This window comes from Daphnia magna, linkage group LG4 (assembly GCF_020631705.1).
Source record: "Daphnia magna isolate NIES linkage group LG4, ASM2063170v1.1, whole genome shotgun sequence".
Classification (NCBI taxonomy): domain Eukaryota; kingdom Metazoa; phylum Arthropoda; class Branchiopoda; order Diplostraca; family Daphniidae; genus Daphnia; species Daphnia magna.
In genome coordinates, this window is record NC_059185.1 from 11605073 (window position 1) to 11622172 (window position 17100).

The 17100-nt window shown below is 41.0% G+C and overlaps 5 protein-coding genes across 5 annotated transcripts; 4 read left to right on the forward strand and 1 right to left on the reverse strand.

The window, feature by feature from the left end:
- Nucleotides 1-1071: 1071 nt before the first annotated feature.
- On the forward strand, nt 1072-2104 carry LOC116920792 (collagen alpha-2(XI) chain). Its single transcript, XM_032926904.2, is given in 3 exon segments — nt 1072-1289; nt 1365-1615; nt 1618-2104. Coding segments are annotated over 3 exon segments (696 nt in total). The 5' UTR covers nt 1072-1108; the 3' UTR covers nt 1882-2104.
- Nucleotides 2105-2341: 237 nt separating this feature from the next.
- On the reverse strand, nt 2342-5306 carry LOC116934208 (rhodopsin). Its single transcript, XM_045172448.1, has 6 exons — nt 4664-5306; nt 4497-4564; nt 4286-4377; nt 3992-4223; nt 3494-3920; nt 2342-3433 (listed from the first exon to the last, which is right to left on the reverse strand). Exons 1-6 carry the CDS (start codon nt 5141-5143, stop codon nt 3044-3046), a joined length of 1689 nt encoding a protein of 562 aa, XP_045028383.1. The 5' UTR covers nt 5144-5306; the 3' UTR covers nt 2342-3043.
- A 3092-nt stretch (nt 5307-8398) lies between these two features.
- On the forward strand, nt 8399-10799 carry LOC116920127. The gene is given in 3 exon segments (XM_045173064.1): nt 8399-8843; nt 8984-10048; nt 10050-10799. Coding segments are annotated over 3 exon segments (1839 nt in total). The 5' UTR covers nt 8399-8813; the 3' UTR covers nt 10794-10799.
- A 374-nt stretch (nt 10800-11173) lies between these two features.
- On the forward strand, nt 11174-12741 carry LOC116920128. Its single transcript, XM_032926187.2, has 2 exons — nt 11174-11313; nt 11380-12741. The coding sequence occupies exons 1-2, from the start codon at nt 11308-11310 to the stop codon at nt 12679-12681; spliced, it is 1308 nt and encodes a 435-aa protein (XP_032782078.2). The 5' UTR covers nt 11174-11307; the 3' UTR covers nt 12682-12741.
- A 714-nt stretch (nt 12742-13455) lies between these two features.
- LOC116920134 (unconventional myosin-XIX) lies at nt 13456-17099 on the forward strand. The gene is made up of 11 exons (XM_032926196.2): nt 13456-13664; nt 13743-14002; nt 14064-14369; nt 14434-14947; nt 15004-15147; nt 15213-15310; nt 15375-15593; nt 15662-15799; nt 15869-16065; nt 16133-16802; nt 16882-17099. Exons 1-11 carry the CDS (start codon nt 13610-13612, stop codon nt 16978-16980), a joined length of 2700 nt encoding a protein of 899 aa, XP_032782087.2. The 5' UTR covers nt 13456-13609; the 3' UTR covers nt 16981-17099.
- The last annotated feature ends 1 nt before the right edge of the window (nt 17100 follows it).

Consider the following 17100-nt stretch of genomic DNA (forward strand, 5'->3'; position numbering starts at 1 on the left):
GCTAAAGGTCAACATCCGCTTTCGTTTTAGCCTTCCACCGGTCAAAGCCTCCAATTATTTCCCAAGTCATGTTTTTTGTGTGTGTCTGTATGTTTCATGTATACATCCATCTGTTAAAGGCCGATTCGTTACAAGAGATTGATATGCGGCCGTGATTCTTTGATTGCATAAGTTAGGCCGGACGAAACGTTACACTACCGGTCTAAAAAAAAACAAATCCTCCCGATGGATAGGCTGAAATTGACATCACGCTGAGTTAGATGTGTGGGAGAGTCCGTTCAATCACTTACGTCAAACTTTGAATATGTTCCAGGCTGAGAGCTTTAACACGAAGATTTTCCGCAAACTTATAGACTTTCAGATTTTTGGGGGCGGTTATAGCCGAAAGATCGGTGTTTAGATAAGCAAAATCGTTTTGTGCGTCCATATACCAGATTTCGTTCGATATTTGCATTGAAGGTTAAATTCAATTATCGCACAAACGTAAAATGATTTCAAGTGTTCAAAATTTGACCTTGTTCCAGCAGGACGGTTCTAAAAACCCCCCAATGAAAAAATTCATAATAAGAATCCCGAAATCTTAGTCATCCTCTCGTTTAATTCACACTCTTATATTATCTTTGGGGGGCTAAAAAACCTATCGTTCCCTAGGATGAGAAATCATTCATAGAAAGCGAATCCAGTTCTTTGTGCTGTCCATCACGACAGAAGGTCAGTGTCGGAGACCGTTTGTACGGTCTATACGTGAATCGAGAATACTGCAACTGTACATGAATACGAAGATTGCGTTCCTCTATATCCCGAAAATGATCCGTCATCGTCAAAGAACACCCACGAACCATTAAAGAAAGAACGACGCACTATGCCTTTGGTATATGTAAATAGCATCACCCCGATGAATAATAGCAGCATCGTGAAACAAAGCGCTTTGCAAATCAAAAAGATAAATAATTCTTGTGTTTAATGCGCCTTCCCCATCAGATGGAGTAGCAGCGTGTCACTGATGCCGAGAAGCCGCAGTGACACACCTTCCAAATCGAATTTAAGAAGAGGTATAAAAGGAGGCAGACCATCGACGAAGAACATCAGAAATCAACCAGCAATCAAAATGGTCACTTCTCTTCTCTTCTGCAGTTGTTTGGTCGCTTTCTTGACCATCGGTTCAGTCAGCATCGATGCTGGTCAGATAGAATATTCACCCTACACTGCCGCTCTGCTGGCGCTGCTCACCGGCAATCCGGAATTATATCCGGCCGAAAACCAGTACCAGATGAAGTATCCCAACTACGGTAAATAATTGATAGACATCTACCTGAAATTTTAACTTGTTTTAATGTTTTGAAACGTATCGTTTAAATGCGTAGGTGCAGCAAGAACTTACAATGCCAGGCCGGCATTTTATTATCCAACTGCTTACGGTCCAGCATCGCAATACGATTTCTATCGTCCAAACCAACTGCAGGTTATCTCGCCAACCAATCAACCAGCAGCAGACGAGACTGAACTTGATTTTTTCCGTTCGGGATCGGAGCCGCGTTTTTTCGGAATTAAGAAACATTTGTTGCTATCAGCTTTGAGAGGCCCACCAGGTCCTCCTGGTCCCCCTGGCGGTGCAACCCGGCACCAGCTCCTGCTCCGGCTCCTGCTCCAGCTCCGACAAATGTTGGTCCTCCTGGACCACCAGGTCCTCCCGGTCCTGCTGGTGCAGCTGGGATTGCCGGCCCAGCAGGTCCAGCTGGTGCTGACGGTCCTCCCGGTCCAGCCGGCCCTGCAGGTGCTGACGGCCCTCCAGGCCCTGCTGGTCCTGCTGGCCCAGCAGGTCCAGCCGGTCCTGCGGGTCCCGCTGGTCCACCAGGTCCCGCAGGACCTCCTGGCCCTTAAACATGAAGCTTATATCTGACTTAATGTATGGCAAACGAGCAATTTGAATCGTCCAATTGAGCTCGCATGTTCTCCGCGTTTTTGGTTATCGGTATTTTCAAATTCATGAATGGGTTATTTTTAAGGGAATGGTGTATTCTTCTAGAAGCAGTATAAATCATCAATCTGAATTACTATCCACTAGAAAATGTAATTGCAATGAATAAACGGTGCAATCTCACAATGTTTTTCGTCGCATTTTGTTTTATCTATTGTTACGTCATGATCCCACGTACTAAATGTCTCATTAGTAATTGATATTTAAGGACCTGAACCTGAATCAACGCAGTCGATTAAAAGATGAGAACCGTTTGAAGACAGCACAGAAGACCTTTTTCTTTTCGATTTCGAACAAGAAAAACGAAATAAATTGAACTGGCAGCGGGACGTGCTACGTTCGATTGAACTTCTACCAAAGAAAAATGCACCCACGTCTGTTGTTCAGTTAGGTGAACAAGAGGCTAATGGTATACCTACCAGTTCATTCATTTTACGTCTTTGCTGTTACATAATTTAGCGTGGTCTTGTAAGTTTTTCAGGAGGACACATCCAAGCGAAAGGTTATACAGACTAAAAGTCAGATGATATACGACGACATTCGTATATTTTATAGACGTCCTTACATATAGTTTGTATTCAGGGCGTATATAATATCAAACGCTCGCCCACAGCATGTACATTAATCGAGCAATATATAGTATACGATTCGGAAATGACACTGTCAATCAATTCACAACATTCAAAAGAAATTGTTGATGCCAGGGCGTGATCAGATTTGGTAGTTGGAGCTTCGATGCACATTAATTCACGGGGTTTATAATGTGGGCCAAATAGACCCGAGTTTACGTGCAGACAGTGCAACATAAACACGCACAATGAACATGCTGCCTCTAACGAACGATATACTTGCTGTGTATAGGAAATTGAAATCGATTTTCATGCGGTTGGTGGATGGCCTATACGCTGGGTTGCTAAGCGAGTCGACAGGCACACGCTGTTACCCAGCAATAACTAACCAAACGCAATTTCTTCCATGTAAAAAAAAAGACAATTAAATCTAATGTCTTCAAAATATCGGATTTTCTTCGACCTCGGCGGGTTACTCGAAATTGTTTTTAGTTTTTCAAATTTTATTGTTGTTGACGTATAACAACTGGATCCGATGAACGCCCGAATTGTTGAGAAACCTAACAATCTCCAACGAAACGGGCTCTTCTTGTCCAGCTGCAATTAAACCATTCGATTCGATTGTTCTTTCTGGAACAATAATCGGAGATTCTTTCGCATCGTTCACGATCATTTCTCTTGGACGGCACAGACTAGTCTGTTCAATACGTTCAGGAGGTAAAGCCAGGCTTTGCGTCATCGTTTTCGTCAGCTGGCCAGCAGCCGACATGTCCAGCAATTCTCTCGGTTGTTCGTTACTCGACGTACCTACCACCATCCCATGATTGTAAACGAGTCCTTGCCTTCCAAGAAATCGAATCGAGAATTTCTCCCAGGCCGATCGAAACTATGAAAATTACAAATCAATTAGGAATAAATGTATAGATTTATAGGACACGACATTTACCTGCGTGTTTAAAAATCCGTAAATGATTGGATTGAGGACAGCTGATGTTTTGGCAAAGAGGCAGGGTATAGTGGCTAACGCAGGTGAGCTCGTTACGCTGTCGTTACGTCTACCGCTAAACACCTCGACTAGTGCCAGTATTGAATAAGGTGTCCAGGCTACCATGAAGGCACCGATCATGACGGCTACCATGACAGTCGATCGTTTTTCGGCCGCGTCGCTTCGACGATTTTTCTCTTTTTGCGGTTGAACGCGAATTTGCATAATCGATCTTTGATTGATTTCGCGTTTAACTTTGCGCACGACGCGCAGAATGTTTGAATAGGACGTGATAATGACGACCATCGGAAGAAATAATCCCATAGCGAACATGTAGAAAATGTACGATCGATTGCCGTCCATCTTTAATTCCCAATTGACCGAGCAGCTAATTTGCATCAATTGTTTTTTAAAAAGATCTAAACGGAGAAACGTTAATGATTTGATGGTTTATTATACCTGATGTGGGCAGCTTCACGGCCGTAATGACCCCAGCCGAGGAGCGGCGGGCAAGTGACGGCCAACGCGTACGTCCAGATGCTCGTTAAAAGAAGAGCAGCTTGACGTTGGCCAAGACGGACACTTCGATTAGTAAAAGCGCTAACGCGATTCGGTGGATGCAGATGCTTTTGAACGACCAGTTTACATCGAAAAATGGCTAATGCCGATAGGGTTGTAATCGATCCAATACCTGCACACATTAACCCATCAAAGCCAATTGCCTTTGCAACATTTCTGCACTGATTTATGTACCTGCCGTCGATGTAATCATAGCGTAGGCCGTGCATAAGTCTTTACCGAAAGGCCATCCTGAATGTAGGGCAGCGACTATAGAGACCGGCGCACTATCGTTGATTGTTTTACCCCGCCCACGTCAAGAAAATATGTATAGCCGTTACAAATCAATCAATATAACAAGTGCTGGAAGGTTTTCTTGATATAAATAAGTATAGGTTAAACTAACCCGAAGCCTGCGATGATCCCATCGGAGCAGGCCAGATTAAGGAGCATCCAATTCAATGGCGTCATTTTCTGTGATGTATTCCGTACCAATTATAATTAAAAACAAAAACAAAAAAAGGTAACGCGACAAAATTAAAGATATGAAAAATTTAAATCTATAAAAAATACCTTGGGATCATTTAAAAGTACAATGATGACGATAATATTGAGAATCAATCCTAGGACGCTAATCAAAAACAAATAAGCGGCCGATGCCTTATAAGCCCAGGTGGGCATTAATTGAAGGCCGGAGACGGTCATCAGACCGTCGGAAATGTTGCTGCTCGTAACGATAATTAAATGTTGACGGGGCACGTAGTCGGATACGGTAACGGAAGTCTTCCGGTTCACGCTACCAACGCACAGGACGAAACTCATCAAAACGATGAGCGTTACGCTGCCCGCCTTTATGACGGATGCCATTGCGATGATTGAACTCTTTTTTTTTTGTTGAATTGAACGTCTATACATAACAATCACCACAAAAATAGCGCTTTTATATCTTCGTCGTATGGCACGCACCAAGCGGAAGAGCAAACACGAAAAAATATCGACAATGTTTTGAAAGCGCAATCGATCGATATGGAAAGGTGTCCGCAGTCGTTGCATATATAGATCACATCAATTCGATATTCAGCGTATACGCCACATACTGAATTTCACTAAGCAAATGTCTTTGATGATGGCCATTTATTCTCAGTTTTATAAGACTTTCACATGTTGAATTTCGGATTTTAGATCGAGGAGGAATCGAGCCAATGTTTAATCTGTTCTTCACGACATCGTGATTGCAACTGGTGTGGGCCGGTGAGCCGCCACATGCGTCCAAGTTTGAACCTGCGCACTTATCAAGTCTACGTAGATTATAACGATGGTGAGTATTCTCAAGTATAACGTCCCTTTTAATTTTGGAGGGTTGTAATACGATTAACAATAGCCCGACGAGATTGAATTATAATTACTGCCTCTTTTGAAATCTGAAAAGAATTTCATGATTGAATCATCAAAGACCTCAGACGATGATTTTTGCTCCTTTCATCTATTATAGTCAACAAGTTTGATGGCTTCGACAGCGTTTATTATTAATTAGTTTGTTAATTTTACGATGTGTGTGTGTGTGTGTAACTGTTTATAAACATAGAAAGGTATTATTCCAGCAATATTGATCTGTATAAGAAGTAATGAGTTATTTGCTGTATAGCAGCCGAACCCGACATTTGTTTGAATTACGCAAGCAATAAGCCGAGCCTATTGCTTTTGTTTGATTTATATATACGTCTAGCGCTTTATTTGCATATTCATATGCTCATTACATTTCGAATGTTGTTCTTTTAATGGGCATATTTGATGAGCGGCTATTGCATCGTGATAGTGGCATTATAGAACGAATGCGTGTTCGACAAAAGTAGTTCAACGCCCACCGCAAGTGGACTAGAAAAACATTGGGCCGTTCAAATAGCGACAGAAATCAATACTCTTCTATGCAAAGACCTTCTTTTCTTCCAAGATTTACTGATCAGACATTTTGGTTAATCCTGAAAGGCAAGTTTTTTCCCTCTTTTCATCTTAATTCGCTGTTTTAAAACAGTCAGTTCTCATCAAATCGTTCCCTGAATTAATCAATTCTATCTGAATTTCATCAATCAAATTAAAATATAGAAAGGACAAAAACAGACAAAGACGCTTTATCCGATCCGGAATTTATTTCCATAGCAATCATGTTAGCACACGATACAACACATTTGAGCTTATTTATTTTTTGCTAACATATTTTCCAAAAGAATTGGCATTGACAGCTGCGCTAGTTATAACTGAACTTGTCTGATGGTCCCCAATCGTTTTGCATTTCAAAATTCAGCAAAATGTTCGCTTTATGAAATTGTTGATACGCCCCCTGCCTAAGGGCCGCCTTTTTTTTCTTATGTCGATTCAACCGAAAAGACCTCGCCAGTGCAAGATTATCCCATATCAGAGAAGGACATGTGACATTTTTTATTTAAAGATATTGATTCCCCCTCCCCCATCTCTTTCGTGTTTCTTTCTCAGTTTGCCGGTTAAGTTCGAAATTCAGATTTTTTTTAAAATGTGTATACACGAGTGACCCTTCCTTTTGTACTGGGCAAGGATGGGGAAAGTTTGTTTGAGCGTGGAGGGGTAAGGGTGTAGTAGGCAATTTGTTACATAACCAAAAACTCCGGAAAAGGAGTGGATGCGAAAAATCTCTTGCCTACAACGACAAAGTAAAACAGAAGAACTCGATTTTTCATCTCCCGTTTTCGAGTTTTGTTCAGATCACACCCAGCTACCCCAATTAGTAAGTTGTACTTTTAGTTTCAAGTAATCACACAACACGTTAGTTTGCACCTGTAATTAAAAGTGTAGATTTGAAAACCAATTTACCTGCAATTTTAAGGTTTTATTTAGAAAGAAGAGCAGATTTAACGTTTTGGAAGGTGAGCTTTCAAATTAAAATTGTGTTTGAATGAACGAAAATATTTGCATATGATTGTGTTTTGCTGTTTCTATTGGATTTTGTCTCTATCGGCCATGGCCATTCATTTTTGGGAATTTGTTTCAATCAAACATATAGGTCACTCTAAATTGAAGTTATAGCTTAACCTTATCAAGATACACAGCCTGTAAAATTTTTATTTGATCAATAGACAATGGCATATAGACTGTATCTGTGGAATGTCAGGTGTAGGGTTCAGGTGTCTTCATGTCAGCCCCGGATTTAATTGGAAACGAACGTGAAACGTCAAACGAAAGCAGAGATTGCTCTCGTTGACATTCTAGAATTTGGTCGAGTTTTAATTTCAAAGGAAACTGTTGTCGTATAGTTGCTGCGATGGCCTGGAATTCCTGATGGTCTGAAAAAAACCTTCATGTCTACGTGACTTTGGCCTACGTTTTTCCCCAGAAAAGTCACCTGTGTGTGCACGTCTGTTAAGATGACAAGAACATCCTTCAAACCAGTATATACGTTTTAAATCATTCACAATAAGAGGCTTGTATACGATTTGCCCTGGAAGATTGGCCGTGCTGGCTTAACGAGACAAAAGAAGATGAAGGATAATACCTGAATATGCAGCACGTTCAGGTGGAAACTTAGGGACAAAGTTTTGATGCTAACGACATAAAGTTTTGTCAAGTCCAATGTGAATGTATATTTTTATATCAAAATGAGTTGTTGGAAATGTAGTTTTGAATGCAAACGGATTATTAATGAAATATTAATTAGCACCACCTACCGTTGCGTTTCAGTTGCGTAGGACATGACCTCACTTATAAGACCATCCGGAAAAGCTCAGATTAAGCAGGTTACGGAATACGATTGTCATCCAGTTAAATAACAAAAAGTCTTTTTTTTTAATATAACGAAAGTTTTAACTGAAAATGTGATCCTACTTTAACTGTTCACCGGCACAAGCCTAGCAAATGAATCCCCCGTTTGTTTAATGTTATTAAATTAACTGTTATGCCTACCCTTCCCCCAAAATTCATCTCCTCGATAAAATCGAGAGGTTGTGAAAAACAAAAACGCCCATGTAGGGATGGGTACGTAAAAACAAATGCTATGCCCGTCGTTTTCAGTTTCTTAATTAACTCATTGTCGCTACACGTGGCGGTCGTATTTCACGACTGTTGTTCATCGTGTCACGTTACGATCGAGTCAAAGAAGATTCGTCCTGTAAATGTGGAAGTTGTTCAGTGTTTTGTGTATCTTGTGAAGAGCGTGATGCCCATCAGCGATTTTTCCTAGTTGGTTAGTAATAACTCCGTTTCGTGGATACGTCAACAGAAAATTGCACCCTGAAGTTTGCGTTGTAACACTAAATTTTCCGTAAGATTAAACTTTGCCCCAGACTTGACATAAAATTGGGAAATTCCATACCGAAATCCCAGATTTACTTAGCGCTGATGCCGTTTGGAAAAGATATTTACTATTTACATAGTTTTCCCACTTGTCAAATGTACAGATAAGACTTTGTGTTTTATAACAATGTGAACGTGCTTTTGTCGGTTCTCCTTTTTTTTGCTAGAGTTTTAGATTTAGTCTACCTGTTGATAGGTTGGCCTGTTTATAGTCTTACAAATGGTGTAATGGCTCTTATCATGCATAGCCGTGGGAAAGATAACATTAATTCATGTTGAAGTCTGTTGAAAGTTTAGTATTTTTGTTGTTTTCATTTCATTTGCATTTGCTTTGCGGCCTCGTTAAGTGAAGTGGAATGTGTGCGATGTCTGCATCCATTTCAAAAATTTACCTGTACACTCAATGTCACTGGAATTCGTTTATTCATCCGAGGTTAGTAAAGACGCTCATTTATAATTCAACATTTAGTGTGACCTAAATTACAGGTTGGATCTAATTGTAGGCCACTGCAATTTGTGACTTGTTTATCGTCTTGGTATTTCAATTTTTTTTATTAATTTTTTTAAAATTAGGGATGCGAGGAATTTGTTGCCTTGTGCGCCAATCCCGCGCTAATTGAGGATCGAGTCGACCGTTCACGTCACCGCAACAAAACTGAAGTGTCTTCTATTCGTTTGAACTGCAAATATCGCGTCTACGCTTCATTCGAAATCCTACTAGAAAACTCTGCAGATTCGAACGTTATTGTTCCGAGTGCCATTTTCATGTTGTGCCGTCATTTCACGTACGACCAACTCATCGAACTGATTGAATTCTTCGTTCGATCTGACGTTGAAATTCATCACGCGAGCACGGGATCTGCCTCAGTTTCATTCCTTTGTCGATGTCACATCGACAATGTGATCAACTTGATTGAAACGCTCGTTCAACACGACTGTATCTCTTCACGAATTTGTGACGCACTTGTCCAGGTGTGTCGCAATGGCGTCGATGACCTCATTAACCGAATCCGAACGCTCATCAACCGCGGGATTGAAAATGTTCGTCTCGATTGTGATTCTGTGAACGGCAATGTAGCGGAAGACGTGCAAACTATTTTATTAAAACTAAACGCTGATGACATCAATTCGCGAACCGATAAGTGCCAATTAAAATCAGTTTTCAAATCGTGTCGGGCAACGGTGCACGTCAAAATGCACTCGCCGTTACATCAGCGGATGATCTACAATCATCAGATCGATCACGTTGATGAATCTGGATTGTTAAGTTTTAACACGAGAGAAAACAGCATTTTTCTTCCAGCTTTTAGAGACTGGCAAACAATTCACGTTGCGTGGCATTGTCCAGACATCGTTGCTGGACAAATCGATCAGCTCATTTTCAGTTACCTGGACAAACATTCGCACCGGCGTGAATTGTGCGACAAATCGGCTGGCGCTTGCGATTGGTGTCGTGTTGGATCTGATGTCGATGATTACCTCAACAGGTTGATGGACAAGGTGGAAGAAATGTGTTCCCTTTTCGCAGCTGAAAGGTTAATTCATTACGGCAGTTCGGCCGAAAAGACCAACATTTTTCGAGCCAGCGAATTCGATCGTGGGGTCGTCCTCAACAATTTCGGCCAATCACCCTCAGATCCCTAATCAAATCGTTTACACGGGCAACGATCCAGCCTACGTGGCATTAAAAGACGGTGAATATCCAATCAATTCAAGTAGTTTACTCGTTTTATTCATGAAATCGATCACGGACGCAGTGGAACGCGTTCACAGTGTCCACGTTTTCGCCCCGACAGTCGCCTTCGGTGAAACTTGCGTCACAGTTTATTTCCTCTATCGTGGAAGACATCCTTCGGCTGCGGTGAAAGTTAGCGTCGATGTCACCATCGCTGTCAAAGCGGCCGAACAACCGGCCATGATCTCCAACGGCTGGTTTGTTTCAGACGAAGTCGAAGGTGTCGTCCTTTTAGTTCCTCATCGTCGTGGCGTCGGCAGCCAATGGCGTTTATCTTACCCGACTTTAGAGAGGGACATGTTACTTCACGCAGGTGAACAAGTTTCGAGAGTGTATCAGTTGCTTAAATTTCTGGCTGCCCTTCATCACGCCAAGGATAATTTGAAGCGTGAAATTCCGAGGAAATCAAGTTTGTCTTCGTATGCGTTAAAGACGTGCTTGTTTCGTTACATGCGACATCATTATCGACCACCTCCGTGGCAGCCGGAAGATGCTCTGCGTCACACCGTGGGCATTCTGCGTCAGTTTCCCATCAATTCGTGTGAGATGACGTCCTATTTCAACAAAGAGATTGTTGTGTTTAATGTCACTCCGAAAAGTAGGAAAGCTGTCGCAGAAATCATTTCTGTATTGAATAAATTGTTGTAATTATAAGCCATTCTTTGTTTGACACTTTTGTCAAGGATTTTAAACTAGTTTAGTAATACGTTATGCGCTAACTTTACTGGTCAAGTAAATGTTGGATCTTGAGCTCATTATCGTGCGATTTTTCGTCTAGTTTTAGTTGCTTGTTAACAGGCCTGTAAATTCGTAATTTTCCCGTGCTCTGTGTAATCTAAAACAGATTGTCTAACTGCTATTTGTTTATCGAGATCAAATAGAATGACTGATTTGCAAACTCCGGTTATAATCAATCGAAGTTTAAGATTACCAGTTTACCTGTAATTGAATTCCTGCTCTACCCGAAGCAAATGGCTAAACCTTAAATGTAATACAACTCCGAGTGTAGTTTTACATTTGCGTTGTTGCACGTACAAAGTGACGTCAGCATGTACACAAGTCGTTGAATGTGTTCATGTTATCCGACAACGATTGACGTACTTCCAAAACGCTGAAGAAAATAATTTCTACTTGCTTAATCTTGAACTTCTATGTTAACAACATGAAGGTAATAAATAGAAAATCGTTACTTGTATTGCATATATGCTTTATTCTTAATTGTTCTACGTTTTAGGTGCGGTTGATGTTGGCGTTTTCCGTTGTCTTGCTGCTCTTTGTTGTCGATGCCAAACCAGTGGAATCAACCAGCAATCAAGGGAAATCCAGCCCAACAACGAACGTCGAGAAAGAATGGAACGAAGAAACACTTAAACCGTTTAAAAGAGTAACAACTACGAATGAAAGTGAAGAGTTGTATCTCTGCCATTTCAACACGACAGACAAAAACATTTGTTTACCGGATTTCGATGAGTGGAAAAGTATTCACGCAGCTTGGCATTGTCAAGAAAAGAGTGTCAATAACACTCTTGGCCAGTCGATTTTTCGTTACCTGGACAAACATTCCCACTCACGTCAGCAATGCGATAAATCGCCAACCACCTGCGACTGGTGTCGTATCGGAAAAGATGTCGAAGACTACCTGAAACTGTTGATGGACAAAGTAGCAGAGCTATGCTCGTTATTTACAACCAATCAGTTAGTTCACACGGGTAGTTCGGCTGAAAAAACCAACATTTTTCGAGCTAGTGAATTTGATCATTTAGCCATTTTGAAGTATTTCAATCAATCGCCGTCAGATCCCAACGAAATTATTTACACCGGCAGTGACCCAGTTGTTCTAAAATACGCAAATGGACCAGTTAACGCCAGTGAATTATTAAATCTCTTTAGAAAGTGCATCTCCGAAGCAGTGGAACTTGTCCAGAACGATATCTTATCATCCCCCAAGATCGTTCTTGGTAGAACTGGTGTCACCATCTATCTCATTCACGGTGGAAGAAATCCTTTAGAACCTATGAAAATCAGTGTCGATTTATCACTTGGTGTTAAAGCTGCTCAACAGCCACCGGAAATTTGGTTCATGAAAAATAATAGCAACAATGACGTCATACTTGTTCCTCAACGTCCTGATGCCGGGAGTCAATGGCGTCCAACTTATCCCACGTTAGAGAGGGATATGTTACTGACAGCAGACGCTTCAGTTGGTCGTGTTTATCAATTACTCAAATTTCTGGCAGCCCTTCATCACAACAAGGATAATCTCGAACGAGAAATTCCGAGGAAATCTAACTTGACGTCGTACGTCTTGAAGACATGTTTGTTCAGTTACATGCGTCTGAATTATCGGTTGGAAGATGCGGCGTGGTTTGCAAAAGACGCTCTCCAACACGCAGTGGGTGTTTTGGAGTATTTCCCGTTAAACGCGACTGAGATGGCGTCATTCTTTTTTAAAGATCGAATCGAATTTAACATCACTTTGGAAAGCAAGCAAGCTGCGACTGAAATCATGTCCATGTTAAACAGAATCAATCTATAACATCTTTCAAAGTCAACCTGCGTAAAAGGAAATCGATTACATACAGATGTTTGTACTCTTGTTCGTTTTCGTTTTGATTAAATGACGCACGCTAGTCATTGACTTTAAGATTTTCAGATTAGATCTAAACAGTAATTCGAACTAAAACATACCTGGACCCAGCAGGTTTTGTTTTTGATCGTGACATTCATTTGTCATTTCTCGTGATAAGATGGTGTACATCGTTTATGTCGGTAAAATCCTCATTAAACCGGATTGCCACTCAGGTATGGTACGCGTCGCTAATAGCAATAGAGTCCGAATAACCCACTAGTTATAGACTAATCATTGAACTTTTACTTACGCGATCGGTGCTCGACTTTCTAGGAGAATTACGCAAAAACCTAATAGGTTTCTGTCGGTGTGCGACATGCTCTAGTGTGACATCTTATTTGTGAAATTTATTAATAGATTAGTCATTCCTATCTGGTTTATTAATTTATGCCCTGAGCTTTTGGATCATTTCGGGTACGAGACTACGGCGAGCACGTGAGATGCCAGTTGAAGTGAGTTCAAACAACGAAACGTATCTTTGCAAGTAGCAGATCCTTTGAAAAGGGTCCATCCTATTTGTTTTTTCTGGTTCTGGAGGTGTTTTATGAAATAAGAGGATTTATGCCTACGTGTCTCGTGTCACGAAACTTTTGTAGCCTTGTGTAAACATTCCAGGTGCTGTTTAGCCTATTTTTTGGGTGAAAGAAACATATGATCGGTACCTTGGGGTCTAGATAATTCAAAACATATGACCGTTTGGACTTGATGAGACGTGCGCTATATTCTAGTTTGCCCTACCCTTTTTGATTCCCTTTTGACTATTATTTATTTACTCCCTTATCTGGATTTGTGTTGTATTCAACAGTGAGAATTAGTGCATTTCACAGTGCGTAAAATGCACGAAAACATTGAAGACTTGACACACCTACAGAAACTCGAAACGAGAACGGGTACGTTATTTGCATGAAACGCATTAAAAACTTTCACTGGAATTGTGCAAGTTGTTGAAAAACATTATTTGCTTTTAGTCCTACAATGCCTAAGATCACGCTACAAACAGAAACAGTTTTACACATGGGCAGGGCCAACTTTAGTAGCACTAAATCCTCTAAAAGATGTGCCTGGGCTTTATTCAAAAAAAATGATGGAGCTGTTTGCCCATGAATCATTCACTTACAAAACACCTCACGTCTTTGCACTTGGCCAGCGTACTTTAAGACACTTGCAATGGGGATTGGGGAAGACACACCAAGCTATTGTTGTCAATGGTGAGAGTGGTGCCGGAAAGGTAATGAAATCCCCAAAGTTGGCGTGATTTAACATTTATCTAAAAATCTTTTCATTTTCAGACATGTAATGCACTTTACCTACTATCCTTCTTTGCTGCGATGGAGACCAACAATAATGAAGTACCAAATTCAGACAATATTGAGGTGCTGCTTTGCAGATCTAATCCATTGCTAGAAGCTATGGGAAATGCTCAAACTCTGAGAAACGAAAACAGCAGCCGTTTTGGCAAGTTAATTCGGTTGGTGTATGTCGGCGAGGGTGCTAACACGCAGCTAGTGAGTGCTCACATCGAAACCTACCTGTTGGAATCAACACGTGTTGCCCGACACGCAGCTGGAGAAAGAAACTTCCACATATTTTATCAGGTTGAATTAGAAACGTAAACGACACATGCAAAACAAGTTGCTAATATTTCCGGCGATGCTTCAGATGCTTGCTGGCTTACCAGAGAGCTTAAAAGTAGAACTGGATCTACAAAATGTCCCAAAATGGTCTATTGCATCGCAAAGGGATTGTAATGCGATGGATGAAGCTCATTTTCACGCAACAGTGGCAGCTTTGGAGCAATTGAGTCTCCATGATACAACACAACAGCTGTGGAAACTTTTGGCAGCTTTGTTACACTTGGGTAACGTTGAATTTGAAGTCAATAAGGAGGCCAACAGTTGGACGACGGATCAACAAAACCATTTGGAATCTGCCGCTCGTCTTCTGGGTCTGAACAGCAACGAACTATTTCAATTGTTTACAGTGCGACACTTTCAAGCTGGAAGCAAATCACCTGCTGTTGTTCGGCCTTGCAGCTCACCAAATGAATGTACAAATCGTCGCGATACGTTAATCAAGCTTTTGTACCGTATGACGTTCGATACGGTGCTTGAAAACATAAATCGAAAACTACAACACGCCTTAGATTCGACATTTACTATGCCAAAATATCTCTGTAAGAACTTATTTAGATTTTGTGCTTTTCCTTTTACTACATGTTTTCTCCAATAGGTATTTTGGACTTGTACGGATTTGAGTCTTTCGAATATGGCAATAGTCTGGAGCAGCTTTGCATTAATTATGCCAACGAAAGATTGCAGTACTATTTCACTGTCAACTATCTGAAAGAACAACAGCTACATTTAGCAAATGAAGGTAAATAAAACAAACCAAAACCGATTACCCGTTAAATTTAATTATACTTTGTTTCAATTGATTAGGTCTGACAGCAATTGACTTGGATGAAAACGCTTTGGACAAGCAAAATTTAATAAGCTTCCTCGATGGGCCAGTTTCTGTCTTTGGGGTCCTAAACGAAGTATAAACTAACGTTTATAATTATGTCGAAGCATACTATTGAATTATTTCTCTGTGACTTGCAGGAGTGTTATCTTAATCGTGGATGCGATGACTCGCAAGTGTGCATCAGGATCCAGTCAAGTTTGAATGAAAGAACTAGAGGGATCAAGAGCATGCCACCAAGCCCGCGAATGCCTCGCTCGTCAAAGATTAAAGCACCGCCCGTCGAATTTGCTATTAGTCATTATGCCGGGCTCGTATCTTATTCCACTGTCGCAATGTTGGATAAAAATCGCGATTACGTACAAGCAATTTTGTTTCCCTTTCAGTTTTTCAAGTACTTTTGATATTTTTTTATTTTTATTTCTAGATTCCTACAGAGATGATGTCTGTACTCTCCAGAAGCAGAAATTATTTTGTCAAACTTTTATTGGGGAAGGACGCGATAATAGTCAATGCGACGCATACGATGAATGGCCGAAGACACACCGTTCTAGCTAAATTCAAAGTAACTAACATAAAAATCAATTAGTTACTGTAACGGATCACTCAGTCCATTACTACCTTCAAATGACAGAATTCCTTGGACAACTTGATGAGGATTCTTAATGTCTGTGATGTCCACTACATCCGTTGCATCCGGCCGTCACTGAGCGCTCCGTATTATACCTCATCGCCTAGTCAACGATGGGACGAGGATTACGTCGATGCACAGTTAAATGCTTGTGGTGTTATCGATACGATCAAAGTGTCTTCCTTCGGCTATCCGATCAGGTGGGTTTAATTTCTACCATTAAAGAATCAATTTAGAGATTATCGTTGTATTATTTTCAACGTACAGAATGAGTCACGAGGAATTTGCCTCTCGTTATAAATACCTGTCCACCAAACGACCAAAGGAACCTATCGAAGCCATAGAGATATGTCGTGAAATTACAGAATCTTATGTACAGTTGGAAAATGAAATACGTGTTGGAAAATCTCAAATGTATGCCACCGAGAAGGGCATTGAGCTGGCTGAACGATGGAAGTTCCGCATTCGTCAACAGGCGGCTTGCGTAGTACAACGCTGGTGGCGTGAAAGACTGCGTAGACAAAAAGCTGCCGTGACACTGCAAAATTGGTGGCGAACAGTCGTTCAGACGCGTGCAGTAAATAGAGTGAAGCGTTGGTGGAAGAGGAAGCGTTCCACTGCCCAAATCCTTTCCAAAGTCCGACAGATATGTGTATCCGTCCGCATCATTCAACGAACCGTCCGTCGCTGGCTAATCCATACCAGAGCCGCCAGGCAAAAAAGAGCTCAAATTTCTTTGCCTTCCACAGACTCTGTCGCTCAAGTTATTGCAGATGAAAGTTGTGACCATGATGTTAAGTTACAAGTCAGCCCCAAGTGGGGAGAAAACAATAATTGTGCCAAATTGACCCAATCACCGAATCTAATCTCCTTACAACTTTCCCGCGCCAACTTCTTTTACAGCGTTGGAGTTATCTCGATACGACGGCCTCCGACGGTATTATAATCTTAATAGTGTTTTATTCTCTGTAATTTGTTGTTTTGCTAATTTTGGCTATGTTTGATTTAAAAAAAAGGTTCGAGCTCGTTTTATTACCCGGAAAACGTGCCTTCCTTTTTCTTTCATTCCGCCTAGATCACAACTGCCTTCCGGACTTACCGACGCCTACTTATAAAATGTTATGTATAAAAAAAATTAATCCGTTTAACACAACACATCGAAGGGACCACAAAACGCCCTAGTCTTAATATGGTGTAGGACGAGTGAATGAAAATAAATTATGAATACCAATAAG

Bases quoted from the DNA above. Each gene is read 5' to 3' on its own strand.
- LOC116934208 (XM_045172448.1), bottom strand. From the start codon at position 5,143: ATGCAACGACTGCGGACACCTTTCCATATCGATCGATTGCGCTTTCAA. The intron at 4,565-4,663 runs GTATTTTTTATA...AATACATCACAG, and splicing joins TACTTTTAAATGATCCCAAG to AAAATGACGCCATTGAATTG. The intron at 3,434-3,493 runs GTAAATGTCGTG...TAATTTTCATAG, and splicing joins ACGGATTTTTAAACACGCAG to TTTCGATCGGCCTGGGAGAA.
- LOC116920134 (XM_032926196.2), top strand. From the start codon at position 13,610: ATGCACGAAAACATTGAAGACTTGACACACCTACAGAAACTCGAAACG. The intron at 14,003-14,063 runs GTAATGAAATCC...TTTCATTTTCAG, and splicing joins GTGAGAGTGGTGCCGGAAAG to ACATGTAATGCACTTTACCT. The intron at 15,594-15,661 runs GTACAAGCAATT...TTTTATTTCTAG, and splicing joins TGGATAAAAATCGCGATTAC to ATTCCTACAGAGATGATGTC.